The 26,100-nt window shown below is 40.0% G+C and overlaps 1 protein-coding gene across 3 annotated transcripts in view; it reads left to right on the top strand.

Annotated features, from left to right (window-relative positions):
* LOC137196685 (adhesion G protein-coupled receptor A3) overlaps window positions 1–26,100 on the top strand; it is a 166,356-nt gene that overhangs the window by 133,389 nt on the left and 6,867 nt on the right. For all 3 annotated transcript variants that reach the window (XM_067609460.1, XM_067609457.1, XM_067609459.1), the window contains 2 exons: window positions 5,737–5,860; window positions 19,602–19,747. In XM_067609460.1, the coding sequence (XP_067465561.1) occupies window positions 5,737–5,860; window positions 19,602–19,747 (270 nt within the window). The remainder of the gene's footprint in view (window positions 1–5,736; window positions 5,861–19,601; window positions 19,748–26,100) is intronic.

Consider the following 26,100-nt stretch of genomic DNA (forward strand, 5'->3'; position numbering starts at 1 on the left):
TATGCTTCTAATGAATTTCTGAGGGTTGCTGAGGCCATCCTTTGTTCCTTTTATTCCATATGGAGATGAGGACAGAGAATGTACCGTGTGGCTCTGGTGTTTTTGCACTGGGGCATCTGTCTGCTCTTCTTAGCTTGGCTGCTGTCATTAAAGCAGGAGGGAGCCTGTCTGGCGTATTATTTCAGCATGCCAATTTATCATCTGTTGCCTTCATGGAGTATCACTCACTTTATCTTGTCCATGGCATTAATGTGGTATTATTGTAATAGCTCTCAATCCATTTTAATATAGAGGGAAAAGGAAATGTCTCAAATGTCACATTTTCAAGAAATATAGTTATATTCTTAGAATAACACAGTTATTACCTCAAACAGAAATAGTTGGTCTTATTTATGATTTCCTGTCCTTGCTGCAACTAAAGCACAAAAGTTATGCGGTACGAAAGTTGCAACGTTTTCCATTTGCATCCATCTGTGACACCTGGGACGGAGACAGGGCGCGTCCTTCGTCAGTCAGACAGCGATGACAGCATCTGGGTCTCCGAACAGCAGCATCACTTACTGTCGTCTAGCACTGCAGTATTGACTGGAGGAAAAATGGAAAACCGCAATACAGGCAGGAGCGATTTCAAAATTGCAGAAGATTGAGATTTTTGATTGAACTGAAATGCAAACAGATCCCAGGCACCACTGTATGTTCTGATGTTTTGTGCAGAATGAGTGGCCTAAATATCAAGTTGGATTTGTGACTCAACACAAATAAACATGCTTCACAGGGTTTCAAGACAGCTAAGGCATGCTAACAGGCATGATGTGAAGCAGAGTGCTAAAAACCCTCATTGGGAGCCTTTTTTTGAATGAAATTGTAGTAACACACCCCGGCATTTATGAAGGAAAAAAATACCAATATTCCAAACCCCTTTTTCCTTTTAAATGTATCTTCAGTCAAACAATAACATATAAATGGTAAAATGTAGTTAAACAGTGTTTGCAGTAAAGTAACTCAAAGGAAATTAAGTTATGAGTTTAGATTTTTACAGTTGATACGTAACAGATACATAAAGAGCTATAGTGTAAAGTATATTTTAATCATTACTGAGGAACTAAAGTATCTTTGTGTTATAATTTAAGCTTTAGCCGTTCAATCTGCACATAATTACAAGTTGGAATCAAAAGTTTAAAAAAAAAGGATAATAATCTACATGTATGACCATGTAATGATGCCTTCCTGTAATTGAAAAAAAAATGTTAAAGTGCATTTCAAAACACTTACATCCGTCACAAAGTGCCTCTCAGAGCAATCCATTACAGTCCAAACTAGAGTGAGAACAAGCCCATATTTAGAGATATGAAGCCAGAGCTTTTGTGTGATCTGCCACACACAGGGGAGGGTTAGAGGGTTTTTCTTTCAACGGCGCTCACTAACTCCAACACCTCCTCCTCCTCGTCCACATCTCCCTCTAGGCACTCCCCAGCACTAAAAGACAACCCTGTTTAGTAACACTTTAGTTGTGTAGTATCACTCCAGCTGACTGACAGTATCCAAGCCGTGAAGTGCTAGGACTGCGTGTTAAATGGGCAGGATGCGAGGGAGGCTGTTCAAGGATAGGCACAGTAGATTGTACGTGCTTGAATTTGTCACTTTCTCACTTTAGCTCACTACCATATGCATATACTGTACACATATGCATAAATATATGCATACAGTATGTGTTATTGGTTATTTATCTGACAGAAAGGTAACTCAAGGTAGAATCTGTGATTATGGGTGAGATGGTGATGCATGATGGATGAGGAGTAGCTAAGTAAAGGAACCTGATTTGCGCAATTTGCCTTAAAAGTCTTCTCAGAGTCATAAAGGTTGTATTATCAATATCCAACAAGGATAAATGTCCTTAAACACTTACAAATCAAATAAAAGGATGCTCCCTCCAACTTCAGATCTTGTTTTATTATTACCAAATTTAGACAATTCTTCTTCATTAAAAGTAATCTAGTTGATTGTTGTCTATACTTTCATGCTTACAGTGCTGCTGCTAGCAGCTAATACAGTATGACTGCTCATAGTGAAGAAAATGTGAATACATGTCCTGTAAGCTACAAGAAAATGGGCTCAGATGTAACCCATTGGTAACTGACCTACTCCATGGCAACATTAAACTTCTGGTTTATGTCAGCCAAAGCAAGATGGATGCTCTGTTGGCAAAATCTCAAAATATAGGCAGTTGATCCCATAAGAAGAAGGAAAACAAGAGTGACCAAATCTATGAAATCTTTTTTTTTGTTTAGGGTTAGGGTTACTGTACATTCAGTGACAGAACTATGTGTATAATATCATTAGCCTTTAAATAAAGGGAGGGAAAACCAAGCAGAAACAGTTTAGGGTTCATATGACTCATAATGGCTACCAACACATGTGATGCCTGATTTGTACAGTAAAGTGTAGTGAAGATACTGTACATAGCTTGACGATACGATCATATTGTTTGTTGTTATACAAAATGGAAGTTGTCCAAATGAATTGTTGCAAGCAACAAAATAAGATAATTAAAGCTGCACTAATCATCATTATTATATTAACAATGGGTTAGAAGACTATATGTAATGTAAAAGGGGTCACTTGTAGTAACAAACACAGAGGAAATTATCCCACGACTCAGCTCTAAAATTGTTGCTGTCACCAAAAATAATTTAAAGTAACGACAACGAACTTTCATTTTGTGTTGATTTTAGCGGCTCCTGTGGACAAAAGCCATAGTGTTTTCCCAGAATGAAGACTGCATTTCCCATGAGCACCACCCACCTCGTGTCGTTAAGATCTTGGCTAGCACGTGCATTTGTTTAGGAAGAGAGTGAAAGAAAGATGCCACTTATTTTTGATACTGTTTTTCTTTTTTAAATACAACTGTTTGCAAGATGCATAGCGATGAAGTAATGTATCTATTTGTGGCTCTGTAAGATTAATAACTGTAATATGACGATGGTGAAGCAAAGTAAACTTCAGCATCACTTACTGTAATGTATTGATATTGGGAAAATACTTTTTATAGTGTTATTAATTTTAACCACTATACTGTACTAGCCCTATTGCCATATTGCTGCCTGTTCTCCACAAGAATTAGCATTCAACCACTTCCATTTCTCCATTTAACAGCACTGCTACCTATGGTTTATGGGACTTATCGTCATGTTTGGACATTCCAAATATGACAACATCTTCCACCAATGAAACTGCTTGGCTGAAACTACCTTAACTATAATGTGTCATATTATACTGTCCATAGCTTTATTGTCCCTTACAGTTGTCTCAGCAGAGGGTGTAGGGTAAGAGAGCAGATGCAGAGAGAGGACAGTTTTATTCCCCCCACCCTCTGGGAGATGGGGATGTGGAGGGTTGCCAGGTTAATGTACTTGACCCAATGAAAACCGAGAGCAGACCCTATGAAAACCCCTTTCCAGGGAGGCCAGGAGCAGGCCTGATTTATGGCCTCTATGCTGGATGGAGTTCAGTACCTGGACCTCGGCAGAAGCATCGACAACAGCAGCCTTAACTCTCCCTCCCCTTATGCAGAGCAGTGAAGCCCGGCCCCAGACACGCCTCATAGCTCACTGTTGAGCCACTGCTTCATCTACAGTTGGATCACGTGCAGCTGGGGCTCCGCTCCTCCATTTTGGGGAGTGGAGATTTCCAGCACAGGGTTATCTAATTTCAAATGGTGACAGTGACTTTACGGATAAAACAGAGGGAGCTGACACAGGGAAGTAATTAAAAGAATAGATGGTCTGTTAATTCATACAGTACGACAAATATGTCGGTATTGTCTGACCTATTTAGCCTATTCTCTAACAGCTGGATGGAAAATGGTAATATGGGTTAAGTGCCCTGCCCAAAGCTGTGTAACCCCCTGGCAGATGCCATATTTCACAAAGTGGGTATGAGTGCATAGTATCACATTGTGAAAACTTCAATTGGCCCAGCCAACTGGAAACAATCTCTCTTTATTTCATCATCAAACCAGCAGAGTGATTTCTTATTTGTGTGCATATACCCGCGCATATACTGTGAATGTAAATATGTGTGAAAGAGCTTTGGAGATTGTATACTGAATAACACATACAGTTCTTACTAAAACTCTGTATAAAAGCCCTTTGCATGAGTTCCAACATTCTAAAATAAAGATTATGTAATTTATAGGAAGTGTTACCACTTTTAATCCTTCCTCTTTTTTTTGTTCTTCGTCTGTTTTTGGACGACACAGTGGCTTAGTGGTTAGCACTGTTACCTCACAGCAAGGTCCTGGGTTCAAATCCCGGCCATCCCAGGTCTTTTCTCTGTGGAGTTTGCATGTTTGCCTGTGTTTCTGTTGGGTTTCCCCCCACCGTCAAAGACATGTATGTTAGGGTTAATACACCTGTCGACGCCCCTGACCACTAGCACTAGCAAAAAGAACTGCAGTAGGTCCCCAGGCACTGCAGCACCATTGACCAATGCTCCTAGTGTATATCTTGTCACCTTTTTCATAAAGAGAATCTTATGAGTAAGCCATTTGTCTTTTGCACATTAGTCTTGTGTATACAGAAACACAATTGACTTAGAATAACGGTTTTGTGCACTTTCTGGTTTTAGCAAATAGTTAACAGTTCATTGTCATTAACAGTATTATTAATGATAACAAAGTAATTAGTTTACACTTTTAATTTATTTATTATCTTGTAGTGTAGACTTTGACCATAATATTATTATATTTTATTAGATTAAAATAAGTTGACTAATGATTGTAGCCACCCAAGGTAGGTGTGTAAGGAAACTTCCCAGCATGCACCAGGGCCACAGATTCATAGACATAAGTCTAATTTGATATATGTTCCTGCATTGTTACTTGTGTTATTGTGCTTCACACTATGTTCTACATTGTTCCCGCTGTTCCACGGTGCCAATGTTGCAATACTCTTAGTTATTAAGAGTGAAAACGGTTAGACCACAAGTGATGTTGTGTACATTATTAAAGACATGTTCCCCAATTTCATTTCCACAAAATGATGGTGAAAAACCTGACTCTCCCTGTTGAAATGTGCAATTGTCCTCAGTCAGACTCAAACTCCTGTATTTCTCTTAACAAAACAAGTAGAGCTTGCGAAGTGTGGGAATGTGAAAATACAATGCTGGGAATTCTGTGCTTGCATTCAGTGTGAGCACTGAGCACTTACATCGTAAAGTCAATTGATCTGTAAAGTGTGAACATAAAGGTTGCAGGTACTGGCTGTGCAGGAAGGCCGATTAAAACATGTAGTGTGAGTTAACACAATATACAAGAGTAATACCAGTTTTACATGTGTGGAATTATGTTGATAACTAAAAATACTTAGTAAGAATGATTACCTCACTTATGAAAAGTTGAGTCAAGGTTAAACATTTTGTGTGCTTTAAAATATTCTATTATTCAGTCCACGTATTGGCAGTTGAGTATGTAATGGCGTGTTTGCAGTATTCAGACTCTATGAGGAGCACTCCTAAGCTTCCCCTGGTTGTTAATCTATGGCAGTGGCAAGGTAAAAGAAAAGGGCAATTTATGCAGGCCTTGTAAAAGACTGGCTTAAATCATGCTGAATGTGAGTGATAGGCAATGTACCTTGAAAACTGAATAACAATGAGATTTTACTTCATACTGAAACATAAAACACTATGGGTTATAGTATGTACCTGCTAATTTTCTGCATCTTGGTCTCTTTTTGGCAGTGCAATCCGCATCAGTCGGAAGGGATGGCATATGCTTCTCAACTTCTGTTTCCACACGGCTCTGACCTTCGCTGTGTTTGCCGGCGGCATCAATCGAATCAAATACCCCATCATCTGTCAAGCAGTAAGTGCATCCCCTTTTCATTCGTCCCACTCTCAAAGCTTTTCAGAAAATTGATTATGAATGTCTATTCAGGTGTCAGCAATCAGGGCACTGAGTGCACCGTGTGGACCTACAGTAACACAGCTTTATGTGTCTTTCATGCTCCAGCTGCATGCATGGTCTGGTCTCTTTAAGTGAAGTGGTGGCACAATGAGCTCCCTGTCTCTCTGTTTTCTGTCTGTGTCCTCTTTTGTTGCCTAGGGTTAGTGGTGGGTATTATGGCCCAAATTCTATATAGCATTTTCTTGACCTTTTGGAATGTGGTAGTATGTACCTGGACTTCCGTACAGATATATTTTTGCCAGGAATTTTAACCTTGCAGTTAAGTGTTCATGAAATGGCAAAATCACAGAGTATAATAAGGATTTTTATTTGGAACATTCATGCATCCCTGGCAATAACTGTCATGCACCAGGCTTGTAGATGGTTTCAATGCTCAGTATTTAATTTTTTTTGGCCTTTCCATGTCCATGATTGTGGTTGTCCTCTTTTTAGCCACACTAGCAGCATGGCTTTGGGATAACCGACTGAAATATCTCAACAGCTATGGGATAGACTTCCATGAAATTTTGTACAGATGTCTACAGTCCCCATAGGATGAGGCCTACTGACCTCTGACATTTTTACTCTAATGACACCATGAGGGTGACATTTGTCTCAATAACTATTAGATGGATTGCCATGAAATGTAATAGAAACATTCATGTTCCCCACAGGATGAAATATCATCAGGACAAAGTTTCCATTTGTCTAGTACTTTGGTCCATGACCAAATACCTGCAAAAGTAGTGACATTCCCATCAGCCTCAGCTGTACTTTGCATTTAGTGGTAATTAGCAAATGTTAGAATGCTACCATGCAAAAGATACTCCTTCAGGCTTCTATGGCCCATTGGTGGAACTTGGGGGAGAACGTAGACGATAGCACTACAACCAAAGAAATTGAAGGAGTCAAAGTAGAACATGAGATTTATTCTAATTACAATATTTACAAGCATACCAAAGGTTCTCAAAATTCACATTTGTGACAACCAATTGATTTCATTGACGGGACAAGGTGGTTGTGCCAAACAAACTGAAATCAATAGAAAAAAAAAAAAACACACTAGGCCTTACCAGTGGTGGCTGGTGGAAAATTGTCTAGGGTTTTCTAGGGTTGTGCCACATCCAATCAATTTTAGCAAACATCCCAGTATGATTTAATGCAAAAAAACCAAGGTATCAATTACTACATTGCAGTTACATAATATCAAACACGTAATAGAAAATGTTTATTTATTGAGATGCCTCTGTGGACCTTGTTTTGTTGGGGAAACCAATAGGGAGGTAAAGATCAGGATAAGTAAACATGAAGTGCAATTAGGAAGTTAAGATGTTAAGTCCTTGCTATTCAGACACTTTTAGCAAAAATAAGGTGCCCGTGAAGAACAAAAAATACATAGGACCAAAAACTAGACAATCTTCAGGCACACTTACGGAGAGTAGGGAGTTTGCTTAAAAGCCTTTATTTCACAGACATTTCAATTTATGTAAAACTGCCAATTATTAATCACATAAACTGAAATTCCCTTGACATAAAGGATTTTAAGCAAAATCCCTGCTCTGCGTAAGTGTGCCTGAAGACTGTCCAGCTTTTGGTCATAAGCATAGAATTATTTGAGATTTGTTCTAAAATTTCAACTATGCACATAGCACAAACGCACCACACTGGGGCTGAAGATGAACAAATGTACACTACCAGTTAAAGTTTGAGTACATCTGCTTGATATCCGGATATTCAATAAAGCAGCTATAAAGAGTTTTCATTGTTAATTTACCAGTCTCAATTAAATTTTGATGCCTCCATGACCAATTTAAGCAAGAAAAATCAATGTGGTGGGAAAACCTTCACATTTGTCTGACAGCTTATTTGTAGAGGAACTTGCTCTTCTTTCCCTCTGAATGGCAAACCTCTCAGTGACCTTTTTATTGAAGTTTTTTCTCCATGGAGAGCATAGCCAGAGCATTAAGGCGATCCTGTGTGCTGGTGTTTCTCAGGAAGGTCATGAACCTCTTCAAAGTAGAGAAGTCCCTCTCGGATTCAGTTGTTGCCATGGGTGTGGTGATGAGGATCTTGAGAAGGCTGACAGTCTCTGTGAAAGTGCTCTCAGAGTTATTCTGCATGAAAACAGGTGGTACAGAGGCACTGCACCACTGCAAGCCTTGAACTCACTGTTCTCATAGATGAGGGACAGTTCTGTTTTGAGCTTGGCCTTGTTCAGCATGAGGTAAGCATCCACTGTTGTTTCAAGAGCTGTATAATGGAAATTCACACTGTGTTGTGGGAACAACTCTCTATGCAACAGCGTTGCGCTGATGAGGTGCTGGGTGAAGGAAAACCGCTCCTTGGCATGCCTCAAGAAGGCATCACATATCTGTAAAAGATACATCACCAGCTAAAATTTGCAATAAAACTATTTTGATGAAAGTGATTCTGTACAAGTTATTGTGTCCAAGTCAAGTATATGACTACAAAGATTTTAACATCATTATTCCTAATTGCACCTACAGTATGTTTACTTCGCTTCAGCTTTAACTCCCTATTGGTTTCCCCAACAAAACAAGCTCTACAGGGGTATTTAAATAAATAAACTACATATTTTGTTCCATGTGAAGATGACTTATATCCTGAATTTCTTTCCTATGTGTGTGGAAGTGAACAAAAATATGAATGCAAATATAAAATGCGGACCGCCTGCTGCATCATTTGACTGAAGTCAGCTGTGGGAATATGCCATCCTGTGCGCCGTCTCTGTTTCGGATTTTTCTTTTTTTTTGGCTGCGTACCACCAGGCCTGAAAGAAATTATAGGGGAAACACAGACAATTACATCACAACTTACCTCTGTCGCCAGTCTCTGCTGTTCTCCTGGTCTCAGCATCTTCCATTGCTTTATTGGCTGGTGCTGCTGGTCAGATGCACTGTCCCCACACAGAGAGGAAATGGAGGCCCTGCTCCAAAAAATAACGTTTAAGTTGCTAACTTGCCATCTTCATTATCAACTAGGCCTCTTCTAGAAATTGACCTGGTGCCTGGTGGACACCTGAATACACCTGTTATTAAAAACTATGTTTATTAACTACTTGCACTATTGCACATAACTACCTGCATAACTATCTAAATCTGATTCTCTTCTCTTTCCTATTAAAATGTAAAAACAAATATAATTGTGATGTGCTCTATGATAATCACTTTGATGACAAGGCACATTTAGGCTTTTACAGACCGTTGGAAGTGAGCAACTCATCTTTCTAACAACAACAGCTTTATCGGCCAATAGTAGTTATTTACCTGGTCGTTAGCATGCTGTCTGTGAACTTGTCTGTCTGTGAAAAAACAGAAAACTTCATCTTCAAGCATCCTCACAAATCCCCCAGCCTCTGTGACAGTTGGGGGATCAAAGTTCCCAGAGTCTCTGACGGTCTGGAAACACTTCAGGATGTCATCCTTGTGCTCGTACACAGTGTTTACAGCACAATTGTGGATGTTCCACCATGTTCTAGAGGCTCTTGGGAGTCTTATGCGCAACCACTTGGTCATGCACGGTGGTTCGCTTGCATGACCTGGAGAAGAAGGCAGAAAATCCACCAAAGTCAGAAAAAAAAGTGCTGATCCTGGAGATGTGCGATGTTGCCTGCTGCTTGACGAGATTCAGCTTATGCACATAGCAGTGGATGTAGTGAGCGTTTTCATAGAAATTATCTTACACTGCACTCCACCGCTGGCTACCCTTTATTGCAGAAGCCTCATCGTAAGCTTGGGCTTTTGCCCTTTTGTCCATTTGGGAGTATGGTGCGTAGCCTCTCCAGAAGCGATGTAAAGATGGTGTTTGGTCTCGAAAAAGAATATTACTGTTGTCATTGATGTAGCATAGCACAAGCAGTGGATGGAAATGTCAGTCATCTCACCAGCTTGAATGGCGATACAATCAGTGCTCTTTACTTCCTCCAGAATGTAATCCTTTAGCACTGACAGCATGCAGTCCAACAGCTCGTTGTGCACCATCTTAGGTTGCTCCTTTAGCACACTGTCTAGGGAGACAACAAAATCCACCAATCCCCTGGAAATGCCAGGATTGTCTGAGGAGTCCATCTTGTCATGCCCACGCAAGGCCAACTCAAAAGCCCCACAAAACTTCACACAATTGATTATTTTAGATAAAATGTGCCCGTTCATATCCACCTCCTCATTGTGTTTCCTCACTTTAATCCTGTAACCATCGTTAATCTGGGTAGTGATGTTCACTGTGCCTAAAATGGCTAGCTTGACAGAATTCTCCATGTGTGCCCTGGTGTTCTCATGTTGCCTTACTTTCTTAGACAGGTGCTTCATATCCCTCACTCCCGTAACTGTCCATGCTTGATCTGCCCCTGTGTTTTAAAAAGCAAGCATGGAAAGCAGCTCAGCTCTTTCACCTGTAGTTTCTCCGCCAAAGTTCTCCTCTCAAACAGATCATGGAGGAGAGATTTTACCGAGTTCAGGTTGGGTCTTGAAGGAGTAGTGATCACACTCCTCAATGTCCCTTTTCGGATTTGATCTGAGGACGCTGATTGGCTAAATTTATGTCATACGTACATGTGCGCACCTCAGTATAGCCTCATAGAGCTGCATGTTCATTCTGTTTTCTTTCATTTGGTTGGAGATTAGTTTTATTTTCACTTCCATCAAGCCTCATCTCTCGGCTTACATAAAGGCATCTTACATGAGTGCGGCTTGTAAAGCAGTCCTCCCCACATGTTTTCAGTCGTTTTGTAGATAATGAGAAATGCTCAATGTTTAGTCTGCAAAACATAAATAGAAAAAGGACAACAAAGTGGTTATTCTGGAGTCTGTCTGACTCATCTTTTAGGAATAATGTGAGCAAATTTAAATCTACCACTGCCTAGAATGATGGAGACCGCCTCACCTTCACGGCAGTGTGGCATGGGACTTTCTGACCCTTCACAATCAATGTGTGGTCTTGATTACCTTTTTATCTATGGGTGTAGCAGGACTCCTAGTAGCTTTGTGTTGATGTGTGCCCAAATTGGTGGCTACATCTCTGCAGCCCACAGTTACAAATGAGTGAGCAGGACTCACAGAGGGACACAGAAATTTAGGATGTCAGGACAGATTTGGAAACAGGTCAAAGAAATGGTTTCTTGCCTGCCTCGCTATTTTTAGGTTTATAGTCAGCAACAATGGAGGTGCAGCAAGGAGGAAGGCCTTAAACTAAATGAAATTATTATGTATACAGTGAATACAGATATAAGGTTGTAGAGGAGCTGGGAAAAAAGACGTTAGCACATGTGTTTGGGGTAGCTGAAGTCTGTGTCGGGATAAGAGTTGGTGTCAAAAAGAGAGAAAGTTAGAATTCAAAAGTAATATGTTTCTTTTTTACCTTTTCACATGGTTGGAAAGCCATATGGTCCTGGTGGATTTCCTTTGCAGGTGATTGATAGCTGGACCTGTTCAGGTTGTGAGCATGAAACATCAGCCGCAGCAGAGCATCCTCCACTGTCAGCTCACCTCAGCAGGGGCGCATTTACTGTATGTAGCCGTGAAGAGACTTATGTACACTTTTCTACTTTTCACTCACAGTGTCAACTGCCTTCACACACTCCCTGTATCCATCAATGGGCCTTGTTAGCTTTCTTTATTGTGCTCTGCAGTGCATTTGGGACTCAGCTGCCTCTACTGCTGTCACAAGCACTTTAGGTGGCCCCTTTTTCCATAGTGAGAAGACTCCACCTCTACATGCTGAAATGCAAAGCGTCATCTTTGACACTAGTAAGCTTTTGCCTGAGCCGCCTAGCAGGAGGCTTAGTGACAGAGAAGTCTGTCAGAAGTCACCACTTTTGTCAGCTGTCAAGTTTTCCTCCACAACTGTAACTGACACAAAAAGCTGGTGTTTGTCATAAAATGCAGCTTTAGCCCCGCTCACCTGCTCCCTGCAGTTTAACATCACTACTAACTATCATTAATAACTTATATACTATATATAGTTCTGCTCCTCACTGTGCTGACAGACATCTGAAGGATGAACTTCATATTGTGAATATTCGTCACCATAAGCTTTTTCACAGAAGACAGAACAGGTGTGAATAATAAAATGAATGATGGCTGAATTCCATCTTGCTGCTTCAGTTTCAGGGTCCTGGTTTTGTGCATGCAGGCTCACTGTCACACTGTCACAGCTTACAGGGACACTTTAATAAAACAGATTCATCGGTTATGTTATTAGTAAAATGTCTGCAATGAAAAAGGCCTATTGAAACATCCATAAATACCCACAGCAATATGCTGTTTTAACTGGTGTAATGATGCTGTATTATACTGGCACCACTTTCTAATAAGGAATATTTTGTAAGGGATTAATACAATGTAACTAGAGTTTGATAAATTGGCTGATCAATTGACTCTCTGATGTTATCAGACTATGACAGCATTAGCTTATCATAGAAATATACATTTCGGTTTACATGTCTGTCGATAAGTAACAAGAAAGTGTCACAGATATACTGGGGGTCATTTAGAAACAGTGTCACAATTACATTGTTTGTCTCCTGAGAGTACAGTCAAGTTTTCAAATCAGATCCTAATCAAAAATAATTGTGTTATGTGATCATGTAAAAAAAAAAGTATATTCATAAATCATTCATATATCAGGGAGCATAGTAATAGTTTTGTTTCTCAAATACCACTGTCAGAACAACCCAAAGATATTCAGTTTATTATCATAGACACCAGAAAATATTCACATTTGAGAAGCTCGATTCAGAGAATAAAGAAATTGTCTTCTTAAAAAAGGGCTCAAAACATTGAATTGTTTATCGAAATAGTTGACAATTAATTTAATTAGTTGATGACTAATTGTTGCAAGTCTACATTTTTTATGCTCTGAAGATCATTAATAAGTCATTAGTAAGAACAACTTTTGTGTGGCCGAGTATGAAAAAGCCTTTTGGCTGGTGTTTATTCTCCTCTTTCATTAGATCTTTAATACAGAGTCGTTTTTTAGAAAATGAAAATCTCATATCCCTTTATTAATGACTTACTAACATTTACTATATAAATTAAGTCTTGATGGCTTATTAGAGAGGTAGTCATTAATAAAGGGAATGAGTTTCCTTTATAATAATCAGACCTGCAGTTATAAATGTTAGTGAGTCCTTGTGAATGACTTATTCCACCACAATAATAATTAATAGTTAACAGATGGATTTTGGTTTGGATATTTTTGCAGCCCTTTTTCAGACGGTACTCTAATTGATCACTGTTTAGTGAAGTTGTAATCAATTAAAGAACGAGTGGAAAGCGATTTTTCACAACAACACAAAAGTCGTTCTTATTAATTGCTTACAACTGGTCTATAAAGCATTAGGGAAACTATTGATTAGCTAAATCGCTTAGTTACACTTTATAAGCCCTCTATAAAGTATGCCTCATTAGAAAATTGGTACCCATAAATCATACTGAAGTCTACTCATATAGCACACCTTCTGTCCAGCAGTGCAGGTGTTGTTCATAAAGCCGTAATGTAGTTGGCCCTACGCTTGCTCTTTAATTTATTTGGCATTCATTCATTTATCTAATTTTATCCCTGGGCCTTTAACTGTTTCTTGCTGCTCCTCCTTTACCCAATCACTGCTAACAGGATAACTCTCTGCAGATTTGGGCAGGAGCCCAGATTGTCTGCAGTTCCACTGGGATTGAGGCAGGCCCCACCAGACACAATTTGGGATAATTACAGTACTGCTTGAGGAGACGTGTGATCGCACGCCGCTCACAGACATATACACACATTGAAATGCACACACTCATACACGCAGTGCCTGCTGAGATCTCTGTACTCCCCCAATCATCTTACCTCCCTTCTGTACACACACACATGCACCCCCTCCTCCCCTCCCAGGAGGACACATAAGTACATGTTCTCCCTCCGACAGAAGGAACTTCAAGGAGCTCTGAAACTTGCTTTGGCAGCTCTCGCAGCACTTCAAGCATGCACTACCCACCCAGCCCTCCGCCCCGCACCCTCCTCTCTTACCATCCCCACCTGCATCCTAGGCTCTTTATCTGTATGCCACTCTTCAGAGTTGTACCGCCTCCCCACCCACTGTGGCACTATCACTATGCAGCATCCAATGTCTCTACAGCCTCAAAGTCAAAGTCATCTCTAATCTCTATTTCGGTCTTTTCTTCCAACATGACTCACTTTGTCGTTGATTTGAGAAACACCCCAGCTGTCAGACTACAGCCTCTGTTTGCCACTTATTAAGCAAAGACAAAAAAAACATACAGTATATCCTTATTTTCCCTTGACTGACCTCATCTTACCTTAGGCCATCCATCAGTTGACTGTTCAGCAAGTGTGACCAGCATTAAATAACCGATTAATTTAGCGAAGAACTTGGCTAAGGATGTGACCCAGATCTGAGGTTACATCCAACTGTCAGCTTTAAGATGCAATACTGAGGATTTCCTCATTAGTGTGCCACTGTGAAATTATTTCTGATGGTGAAAAAAAAAGACTCAACTTCCATTGGGTCCAATTTGAGTGTTCCTGAGCTCATTTCCCCACATGGAAAAAGCTTCCGGTAGACTGGTTACTTATGCATCAAAAACAGTGGGGAGCCAATATAATGAATATGCCCATGGAAGACAGCTTAGAGGGACCGTTGAGTATAGCATTGTTAGCATATGCTAAAATTGTTAAAACAATTCACCTGACAATGTTATCTTGACAGAAAATGCTACACTACACTCAAAATAAATTGGTTACAAGAGGTTAAAATTAGCTTTATTTTGAATGATATTATATTGAATGATATAGTGATTTATTTGCTGTTTAAGGTCAAGGACAGTGTTGTCCTTCAAGCCATTAGACTGTTAGATGTTTAGTTAAGTGTCCTTCTTACTGTTTTTTGTATGATTTTACACTGTTGGTAGAGGTCTTGTACCGCTGTACACTGTCTTACTGTTCTCCTTGTACTGTTTTACACTAGAGGTTTATCCATGTTGTGTTTGTGCTGCTTTGCAATGTCTGGAAACTCACTGTTTCATTCTGCATCTTACCCTTCTGATTATATTCTAATAGAAAATCTCATATTTCATATCATACAGCAGATCCCAACCTACAGCATGTTGCCACTGGTTTTAAATTAAAAAACAACACAACTGAGATTTCTTAATATCCCAAAGTTAGAATTCATATCTTCTCTTCCCACTGGAACAATGATAATGTTTACTGTATTCTCACATTAAACACTAGCGGTCTAGGTTTGTTTTTACAGTAGTGGGGAGAACACAATGATGTCAAAGACTCTTCAACCAAATAAAAAAGTGGATATAGAATATGTATTGCATTTATATAATGTATCAATCTTGCAAATATCAAATTATGATGGAACTGATTATTGTGTTTTCCCTAATAATGGTTGTATTAAAAAAAAATCAGAAATTCTATGTTGATCTCTGTATTTTCCTACTTAAAATCAAGTTTCTTTGAAAAGCTGTAAACTTTAATACAGATACAGATAATGCTGTATTTATATATTTACCATAACGAACACTGTCCTCTACTGCCTTAGCTTTGGTTGGTGTTCAGTTCTGTGGTCTTTTTAGGGGAAGATTAAAGTAGCTATAATCACTATTGCTATAATAACACTGTATCAGATAACAATGTGTAATGTCAGCGGCGTCACTCGTGATGAGCCTACAGAGAATTATCACCCGGGTCTGCAGCTCCCCTCAGCTTTGGGGACTTTATAGCAAGTTTCAGCTCATTGTTCAGCTGCCCGGCTGTCACCACTTGCATAGTGTCGTTTTTGACCACAGCAGGCAGCTGTTTTCAGAGAAAAAGCTCTAAAAACCCTACTACTACTTGCTCAGCACCGAACAGCAAACAGACACAGTAGGTGACAGACTGCATACAGCCCCAACCCCCACTGACACTAATCAAGTAGAGCAATCTGTAGTGAGAGGTGACCAAGTAATTATGGCAGCTGGACAGTGAGGGAACATTGTTTGGAGAGATTTTAGTAAGAAAATCAAACTGAAACTGTAAAGTTGGGGTGGACCAAAACTTGATTTTGAAAAACGGTGAGAAATATCAACAAAAGCACAAATATCTCTGTTTGACTGTTGTAAGCTAGTGTACAGTGAGCCTACACTGTGGTGACTCCTCAATACTGTCACATTTCACTTAAAGTTCTCATTCTCTGTCTCTTCCCACTGGAGAGATAGTGATTTGACTTATACTGAACATGACATCTTTGCCATGTCATATTTGTTGCTATTTTACAGAAATGATCATTAACTGATTTTACCTTAAAGCCCTGAAATACCAACCAGCCACCTACAACTAACCAAAAGTGATTTATGTTGTGATAAACTGTGTGTGTGTAGGATTTTAGGCTGTAAACACTGTGTGTTGATACTGCAGAAAGATACAGCTAATCATTGTTTGAATTGATTGTCATCAAGTGCTAACTTTCATTTTGTTTCAGTGAATTCTAGTGTATACAAATTGAACAGAATTACTGTTTGGCTGTCAGAATTGAGTCGAACTCAAACCATTTTTTATGGGTGTGCAGTTTCATTTATGCATCATTGACATCCATCCTGAATGATGACAGAGGGAGTTTGAGGTGACAGACACTGGCTTTTTAATGGGGGGAGCATTGATCAGGTTTTCTGGGGCTGTTTCCAGCTCCTCTTTTGTTAACTGTGTGATCATTGTGCTGCTCACTGATCCGATCACTGCCTGAAATTATGTATTTACCCAGATTTTCTGCTAACAAAAGCACATCAGGTGAAAGCACACAGCAACAATGAATAGTAAAATGTCAAAATATGGCTGCGTTTAGCAGGCTGTCCTAACCAGCATATCCATGTGTTGATTAATTATCGGTCTTATCCAAATATAATTCACCCACATATCCCATTTTTTTCTCAGATACATACCTACTTAAATACCAGTCTGATTTTTGGTATTGTGGTCGCCTGTCTGAGAGGGCAGGGTGCTGTTCTTGTTGGATCTCCTATTTGTTGTCCTGGTGGATGATCTGGTTTTTGGTTTGGCATCATTACTTGGTTGCTCAGTAGTCTGAGGTGAGAGGGTGTGCTCATTATAAGATTTTTTAGGGGAGCTGGAATAAGGGTCTCATTGTTGCTCAAACTATGATTTTCATCCATCACATCAACTTCTGTTCCATCAAAACCAGAACTTTCTGGCCAATTGAGAAGTCTTGTTGGTGAGAATCCAGTTTCTCTCCCATAGATCAAGATCTGAACCACCGCTGTACCACAGTAACTTAGAAATAATTATAATGTTGCAAGTTGCCTCTGAGGGCTCATCTTGATTGAGGATGTCCAAAAATAGACTAGAGATAACTCATACATGGGGTGGGTAACTAAGACAGTTGTGACCAAAAAACTATACCTTCATTCTATGGACCACAATTTATTATTTACAAATAATATAATAATATAGCAATATAATATACAATACTTAATATACAGTATAATGTATATATGAAATAATATATCAATATTTGACACTTACTGAGTGCAGTGCATTCAGAAAGTACTCAGGCCTCTTCACCTTTTCACACTTTGTTGTGATACAGCCTTATGCTAATATCATTGAAATTAAGGATATTTCTGTACTTTGCCTCAACCCTGCTGCTGAAAAACACCCCCACAGCATGATGCTGCCACCACCATGCTTCACTGTTGGGATGGTATTGAGCAGGTGATGAGTGCTGCCTGGTTTCCTCCAGACATGACACTTAGAATTGAGGCCAAACAGTTCAATCTTAGTTTCATCAGACCAGTCACCTCTCTTACCAAGGCCCCTCTCCCCTGATTGCTCAGTCAGGCCCGGCGGCCAGCTCTAGGAAAAGTCCTGGTTGTTCCAAACATCTTCCATTTAAGAAATATAGAGGCCACTGTGCTCTTTGGAACCATCAGTGCAGCAGATTTTTTTCTATAGCCTACCCCAGATCTGTGACTTCGAGACAATCCTGCCTCTGAGCTGTGCCGGCAGTTCCTTTGACCTCATGGCTTGGTTCTTGCTCTGACATACATTGTCAGCTGAGAGACCTTATATAGACAGATGTGTGCCTTTCAAGGATGCCTTGATCAAAGATGATCAAGAGAAATGGAAGGATCCTGAGCTAAAATTTCACGTCATAGCAAAAAGTCTGAATACTTATCTCAATGTGATATTTCACATTTTCCTTTTCAATACATTTGCAAAAATTTCTAAAATGTTTTCTGTTTCTGTTTTCGGTTTTTCATCATTAGGTATTGAGTGTAGATTGATGAGGGGAAAATTAATTTAAACAATTTTAGCATAAGGCTACAACATAACAAAATGTCATAAAAGTGAAGGGGTCTAAATACTTTCTGAATGCACCGTATGTACCAAAACTCTTCATTATACCCAACTAATGAAATATGTTATTAACCTTCAGTTGTGGATCTTTGATGACTTCATCCTCATTATAAAGTTCACACAGGAAATAAGTAAAATGTGACTATTTAAACTACACAGGTGACACCAACCGCATCTGTGAAGAACAAGTTAATAATAATAATATCATAAAAATAATATAAATGCCTCAAAAAGTAAATTGAAATGATGTGCAGACTGCAATTGCACGATCGGTATAAGGTATTTCTAAAAACTGCCAGATTGACAACATGCCTGTAAGGACACCAAAAAGTCAATTATGATCAATGTGTGTTCTGCTACCTTTTCCATTTCTGGTAATGTGAAAACCCCTCCTCTAGCCTTATTTCCATGTTACAACCGCACTTCCTTTCTGTCTGTTCTTGACACTAATGAAGCTCTGAAGCGTGCTGACTCCAAAGCAGTGATTGACTTAGCGCCCGCTCTCTGCTCTCCATAAAGCAGCTCAAGGACACGTCCAATTAGCATCTGGACTCTGGTACACCAGTGTTGGTCCCTAGGCCTATCAGGCTGGAGAGAAGCCATTTGATTGGGTATCTCATGTTGCCATTACAGAGCGAACAGACTGACTGAGTGAAGAAAAGGCTCAGCACATTTTAATTTCCCCCCTCCATTCTCCTCTCTCTCTCTCTTTCTATGAACTGGCAAAGCCTTTAAACAAAGTTAGATCAGCTCCCCCATTCAAGCATAATTCATGAATATTAAAAGGAGGAAGAGCGCAGATATGTATACAGTGTTGGAAAAACAATCACGCGCTGATAGTTGTCAACGTGACTATCATTTATATTCAGATTTGTTATTCACAGTGCACACCTCATGTCCTCTAACTCAACTGATAAGGAGATGCTCAGTATCCACCAGTATAACCTCACTATAATGCTCTTATCCCAGACAACCTTGATGATTCAATAGCACTTTTTGAACCTGTCTCTCCATCCTTGTACTATTGTCTTTTACTGAAGGATAAGACAAAACAGTCAAGTCTTGAAGGAAAACGTCTAAGGAGAAACCCTTGGACTGACATTGATGATGATTCAGAGAGGAACGGCAGCTCTTCCTGAACATCTTTTCTTAGAGTTACAGAAATATGAAATATGATCAAGTCTGACATTTTTCAGAGATATGTACTTTAAAGTATATATGAGCAAAAGTTCAGAAAAGTCAAGAAAATCATTTGTATGTACCTTCTTTCACTCCATCTCAGGTCGGGGTCGTGCTGCACTACTCGTCTCTGTCGACCATGCTGTGGCTCGGGGTGACGGCGAGGAACATTTATAAACAGGTGACCAAGAAGCCTCCGCAGAGCCAGGATGGTGACCCGCCTCCGCCCCCTAAACAGCCCCTGCTGAGGTAACCACAAATGTCCTTGCAGTCCTCCTGAACCGTGACTGCCACTACACAGATAGACACAGAAACACCTGTGTATGTGGACATATGTGAGTGTGTGTTGTTTGTGTGTGTGTGTGTGTGTGTGTGTGTGTGTGTGTGTGTGTGTGTGTGTGATCTTTCTTGCACTGTCATTGCTGCTTGCTGTGTGTGTATCTTCAGAGGCCAAGGACTGGTTCACTGTGCAATTTCTTGCTTTCTTATTACATTTTTGTCAGTACATGACCCGACTGAGACTGTGAGATGCATGTAGAAGTCTTATATAATCAAACCCTATGCCTGTCGCAGCTTGTATTAATTATTTTAAGCAGTGGTGAAAGAAGTATTCAGACCATTTACTTTAGTAAAAGAACCAATACAAAGATGTAAATATACCGTTACAAGTAAAAGCATTCTAAATCCTACTTGACAGTACTTAAAATATCTTGAGAAAAGTGCTCATACAGCAGAAAAAATGACCCCTGATATACTATTTTAAATTACATTATCATATTGTTGATGCATCAGTGTGTAAGCAGCTTTTGACTGTCCATGTTTGTCATAGTGGAGTTAGTTTTAAGCACTTCATGTACAGCTGGGTAGTGTAGTCCAGGGTCAGGCCCCCAAACAATGGGGTAGGAAAGAAAAACACAAAGTTCTGCTAAAAATGTACATCTTTTTGACAGAATATTTCCTTTTTTGTGAAATGTTGGATAATTTAACCTCTTTAGGCCTCATGAAACTATCTGAAAGGGGTACTGTCTCTTAAGTTTAAAGGGTCTGCATCTTATGTGGAAATGCTAACGACTCATTCACATTTAAAACGTGACAAGGGGCCCCGAACATACACTGCTTTTTTTGTAAGGGGCCACAAGCCAAAAAATGAAGTGAAGTAGAAGCATAAATAAGTATTAACTGGGAATACTTAAGTAAAGTACATCACTACATCACTACAAGTACTTAAGTGCAGTACTTGAGTAAATGTAGTACTTAGTTACATTTCACCACTGAATTTTAGTTGTATTGTAATTTTTGTGCCTGATAGATATATTTCAATTGCTTTTTTAAATTACAAATCTTAAATATAATGTGGTTGAAGTGAATTGTGTATTCAGACGATGTGTTTGTTGGGTTCGTGTTTAGAGCTATGTGTACTCGACTACGCACTTGAGCGTATGCATATTCGTGTCTCTGTTGATTTATGCGAGCTTGTGTATTTTTTTCAGGTGTTTGCCGGCTCGTGTTTCCTTTAGAGGGCAACAATAGCTTTACACAGATGAGTTATTGCATCGTTTATCTGCAGAGACATCCGCAGCTAGTTTGTATTCTTTCAAGCCTCTGGCTTTGTTTGTTCACTCTGTAGTGACATAGCTGTCAGGTCTTCCTATATTTACCATTTGGCTCTCCTTGTGGGTTTCTCTCACATTTGTTCATGTTAAGAAATTACATTTTTAATCTGATTCGCTGTCTGCCACGAGGGAAGAAGTTTAGAGTTTGAACAGTAATGATTCACATGATATGAAAATTAGAATGATAAATGCCGGAGATTAGAGGAGTCCAGTGAATTCCATTTAATCAGTCAAATTTCTGACTTGAGGCCCATTTAGCTCAGACTTTCCTGTTAGAGGTGACATTCAAGGTGCAAACTGCTGCTTAGCAACAATAACTCTGACAAAGGGAGTTGTGTAAGACTGACGAGCATCTGAATAAGAATTTCCTAACTTTCCCTGCTGAGCTTGTGTGGTCATCCAGCTATTTTGGGATTCTCATGTTCAAAAACTGTTTCAGTAAAGCAATTTAAAAGAAGCAACAGTTGGGTGGGAGGGAGCTATAGAGCACCGACTAGCAGCTGTTTTAATTTCATTACTGTTAGCACTAGCTATCACCATTATCTGTTGCTTTTTACACCCTAACCCAGTGATTCCCAACCAGAGGTCCTATGCACCCCAGGGGCTACTTGCCAGAGGGAAACACTGTGCAGTAGCTCATCTGTTTAAAACAGAATAGAAATTACGATTTGATTTAAAAAACATACCCACATATTTGTGTTTGGGTAGGAACTGTAAAATCAGTTGAAATGAACTCATCTGGAACATGCCTCTGGAACATCTTATCTGGTAGGATTGTGAGAGTGTGTCAGACAGAAATGGTTGGGAACCACTGCTCAAGCCTGACAATGATGTGTATTTTTTTGTAGTTTTGAAAAATATTTGAAACCTCAGACTTTTCAGTTTTCCCATAGGTACAGATAAACATTCTTGCAGATATGTGTTAGAGGAAACTGTCTGCAACAGCTGAACTGGATGTGTAGTAAATGCTTTGGCTCAGTTATTCTGTTTGAGGCTTCCTACTACCCTGTAAGGGAAGAAGAATGGAGGGCGGATGAATGTCAGGAGGAGGAGGAAGGACGACGGACTTGAAACAACCTGTTACCATGGCATCACCCCAATGCTATAACTAATTACCTCAATCACCCAGGAGGCTGCTGAGCCAGGAGCTTTATCACAAATCTAAATGTATTTAGCCTTCTGACCCATTTAATTCCTGTTCGCTTAGACGCGCACATCAGATTGAATTTCTACTTTTTGTGATTTCCTTTTCCACCATTCCTCCATTTAATTCCTTTTCTGCTTACTCACGACATTTGGCATGTTTAAGAGGATCAGCTTTTTGGACACATACAGTGCTCTTCCTCTGCGGTGAGAAGGTGCTGTGTGAGCTCTTCTGCGCATTGCAACTGTGCTGCAGAAGCTTCGATGAGAAATCCTGTTAGGGGGAAGGTTTGAGAGCACAGATACGGAGGCAAACAGAGGACATAGTGCAACAAATGCCTGTTTGTCATTTAATCTTGTATTTAGTTTTCATTTTCTTAAAGCTGTTGGAAAATATCAAATGCCGTTTCAGAGTCCTGAATTTTCTGGCTCTTTATAAAATATTTTGAACATGATACAGTTCATGACGCCACACAAGAAAATGATATGAACATGTTGCACTTGATATGAACCCTACTGTGATACCTTACTAACTAGCCTTTAGACATTTTTCTGTGTGGTGTCTCAGTGGATTATGAGCGCATGTAGCACTCATGTAGGCATTTATCACCCATACAACTGGAAAGTAATATCTATAAAAATCTATAAATGAGCAGTACAATATGTCTGACATTATTAAAGCCTGATTCTCCCCAGTAACGTATTCCTGAAGAGTCACATAAGTCTCTGAGGATAAGGACCACACCAGATAAGGATCCCCTCAACGTATAAGCAGCACTTTCCTCGCAAAGCAAATCCTCAGATACCTGCGTGATTGTGGGTTTTTTTTTTTTTTAATACGGAATGTTCTCGAGGCTCTCCCATCATGCACTGCTTGTGAATGAGATAATTTGTCTGGGGGCAAGCGGCGGGATCGTGTGGCGCGGCAGTCGAGTTGATCCACAGTGATTGACTGTAATGCTCCCCGTCAGACAGGCTCATGCAATGAGACTTAGCAGCTGGAGACAAATCAATTTCTCCTCCGAGCTCCCCCACCCCCCTTTCCTCCCAACAACCAACCTATTTCTCCTCATCCACCTCTTTTCCTGTCCCTGCGATCCTGACAGCATCTGATGACATATCCAGCAGACCATCACAGTGAACTTTGTCAGAAATCTGCTGCACCGTGTTGGACCACACACCTTAAACGCTTCTGCTCATGCTATTAACTGACACAGTCATCTGGTGTGATGGATGCAGATCATTGCTCTAAAATAACACTTCAGTTGAGAGAAAGAACATTTTCCCCTCTCACCGTAAAATCTCCAACATCTGTGGAATGCGACCACCAGCATTCATCCCAGCTGACAATATTAATAATTGCAAACAGGCATATTCATTTCTTAAATAGCACAGTCACAGAAACAGAATAAAATAATACTATGTATATCTACCTTTCTCTGGATTTAGATGTTTTTAAGTCAGGCTTTCAAATGGAATGGAGACAGAAATGGGAAATGGCTAGTAACAGCTGGCGATGCATGAATGTGTATTCAAAAATGAACTAGTCTACCGAAGTAGAATATCTATCCAAAATCATTAAATGGACTCTCGCCAATAAAAGGAAGATTTTTAAGGCAATAGTTCAACACTTTTGAAAATATGCTTATTTGCTTTATTACCAAGGGTTAAATCAAGAGATAGATACCTTTCTCATATCTGCCTGTTAAATGTAAGGCTGCAGCTAGCAGCTGGTTAGCTTAGCACAAAGACTGGAAACAGGGGGAAACAGCTAGCCTGGCTCTGTACGCATGGGTAACAATAGCATAGCAATATCAAACAATATCACACTGTCATTTTTGCACTTTTTTAATTAATTAAATGTGATGTAATTTTGTTACTTTCAGACAGACCCAGGCTAGCTGTTTCCCCCTGTTTTCAATCTCTTGTTAAGCTAAGCTAAGCTGCTGGTTGTAGCTGAATTGTAAGTTGACAGGTATGAGAGTGGTATTGCTCCTCTTACCTAACTCTGGATAAGAAACAAATAAGTGTATTTCCAAAACTGTTGAAATATGTCTTTAAGATAAGCTCACTCTGTTTAGTAAAGGGCATTCAGATGTGCAGTTTTCTAGTTTAAGGTGAGTACATACAGTACATTACTGCTGCATAGTGCAGCTTTACCTGTAAGCCTTCAGCCTATGCTGGAGCTACAGTATATGACCATCAGTTGTCCCCAGTTGTGCTATGTATATCTTGGATGTGGTCCAGAGAGAGGACAGCGCATAGTCACAAAACAGAGGACAGGGCATAAGCAGAGGGGACAGGGATGGGAGGGGAGTTGCTGTGTAGCTGCTGGCTAAAAGGCAGGCACTTCAGGGTCTATTTATATCAGATGATTGCTGTTCCTAAACTCACTCAAAAACGCAACTCTGCATAGTACACAGCCATTTTGAGTTTGAAGGCTTTCTTTAATAGAATGGCCAACAAAAAAGGCTGTGTGTGTTTTAATGTGTGCAAGACTTTGTGTGTGTTCGCACAAGATTGAGTGCATCGGGGAGAATTTTAATGTGAACCTTTTTGCACAAAAACAGGGCAGCATGTAGACTGTAATTGGATCTCACATACTATACATTTTTTGCATGTAAGCTACACATGTTCTTTTGGGCACAAGCCTGCAAAAAGCACACGCAGGCTTTTCAAGAGTGGATAAAAGGGAATGAGGGTTATAAAGCGCAGGGTGCTTTAACATCCACTAGTTCTTCTCATTTATGCTTATCTTGCTGACGGCTGTGTAAATGGCTTTCTGTTGGAGGAGGGTCCCCTGGGGGAACTGTTCCACTCAGAGACAGTGACAGGCCGGTAATGCTGCCAACCCCACCCCACTTCGCCTCCCTTCCAACCACCCAGCCACCCCTCACCAACCGATCCAGACAAACATCTTGATTGTAATTGAATTTTTGGGACAGGCGCTGTGTGAGTCAGATTGGGAGAGAGAAGGGATAGAAGGAAGGAAACTGAGGAAGAAGATGGAGGAAGACGGAGTAGTGGAAAGGTTAGAGCAGTGACAGAGGTTGAGATTGAACAGGAAGGAAGAGGAAATAGCATAGTGTTATATAGGAAAGTGGATGACAGTGCAAAGAGAGAGGACAAGGACAGTGCTGAGAGGGAGCTGCTGGGGATTAGCTTTGTTTGTGCATTGAATTCTTAAAGCTCATCATATACTTGCCGTGACGCAAGCATCATTATTCGCATATTTGCCTGCATGCTTTGCGTGTACCTAAAGGTTTACAAAGTATATCTAGGCAGCAGATGAGGGCTGAATCATCACCAACCAATTTCACAATATCTTCCTTTATAACTTAAGTGGGTTACAATAGTGTTGATTCACAGCAGAAAAAGCACCGTTGACCCATTGTCGATGTTGTTAGTTGCTGCTGACCTTACTTCACAGTAATTTTTTTTTTTTTCCTCAATTCATAGTTTAATTGCACCTTGAGCATGTGTAGCATTCAGTTCTGAGGAATAATAAACTCTCTGAGGGAACACAAGAGGCCCCAAACATGCTCCATGCAAGTACACAAATGCACATGCTTCAAACTACACAAGATCTCACGCATTTGTTGCATTCTGGGGTACATTATGCAAAGCAGCGCAAGATGCAGGCTGAGCATTGCAGCTAGGGTTGCCATAGCATGAAACAAGAAGGGAAAGCTGACCCCTTTCATTTGGGTTCACAGTTCAACAAAGTTTTATCTGAAATTTGTCACCTCTTCCTTCAGACAGGAATTCTCCGTCCTTCCTCCATGAGTGATTCAAATGTTGCACATGTGTTTTCTTTTTTTCTTTCCTCTGTGCAGCAGTACATAT

This window comes from Thunnus thynnus, chromosome 14 (genome assembly GCF_963924715.1).
Source record: "Thunnus thynnus chromosome 14, fThuThy2.1, whole genome shotgun sequence".
Taxonomy (NCBI): Eukaryota; Metazoa; Chordata; class Actinopteri; order Scombriformes; family Scombridae; genus Thunnus; species Thunnus thynnus.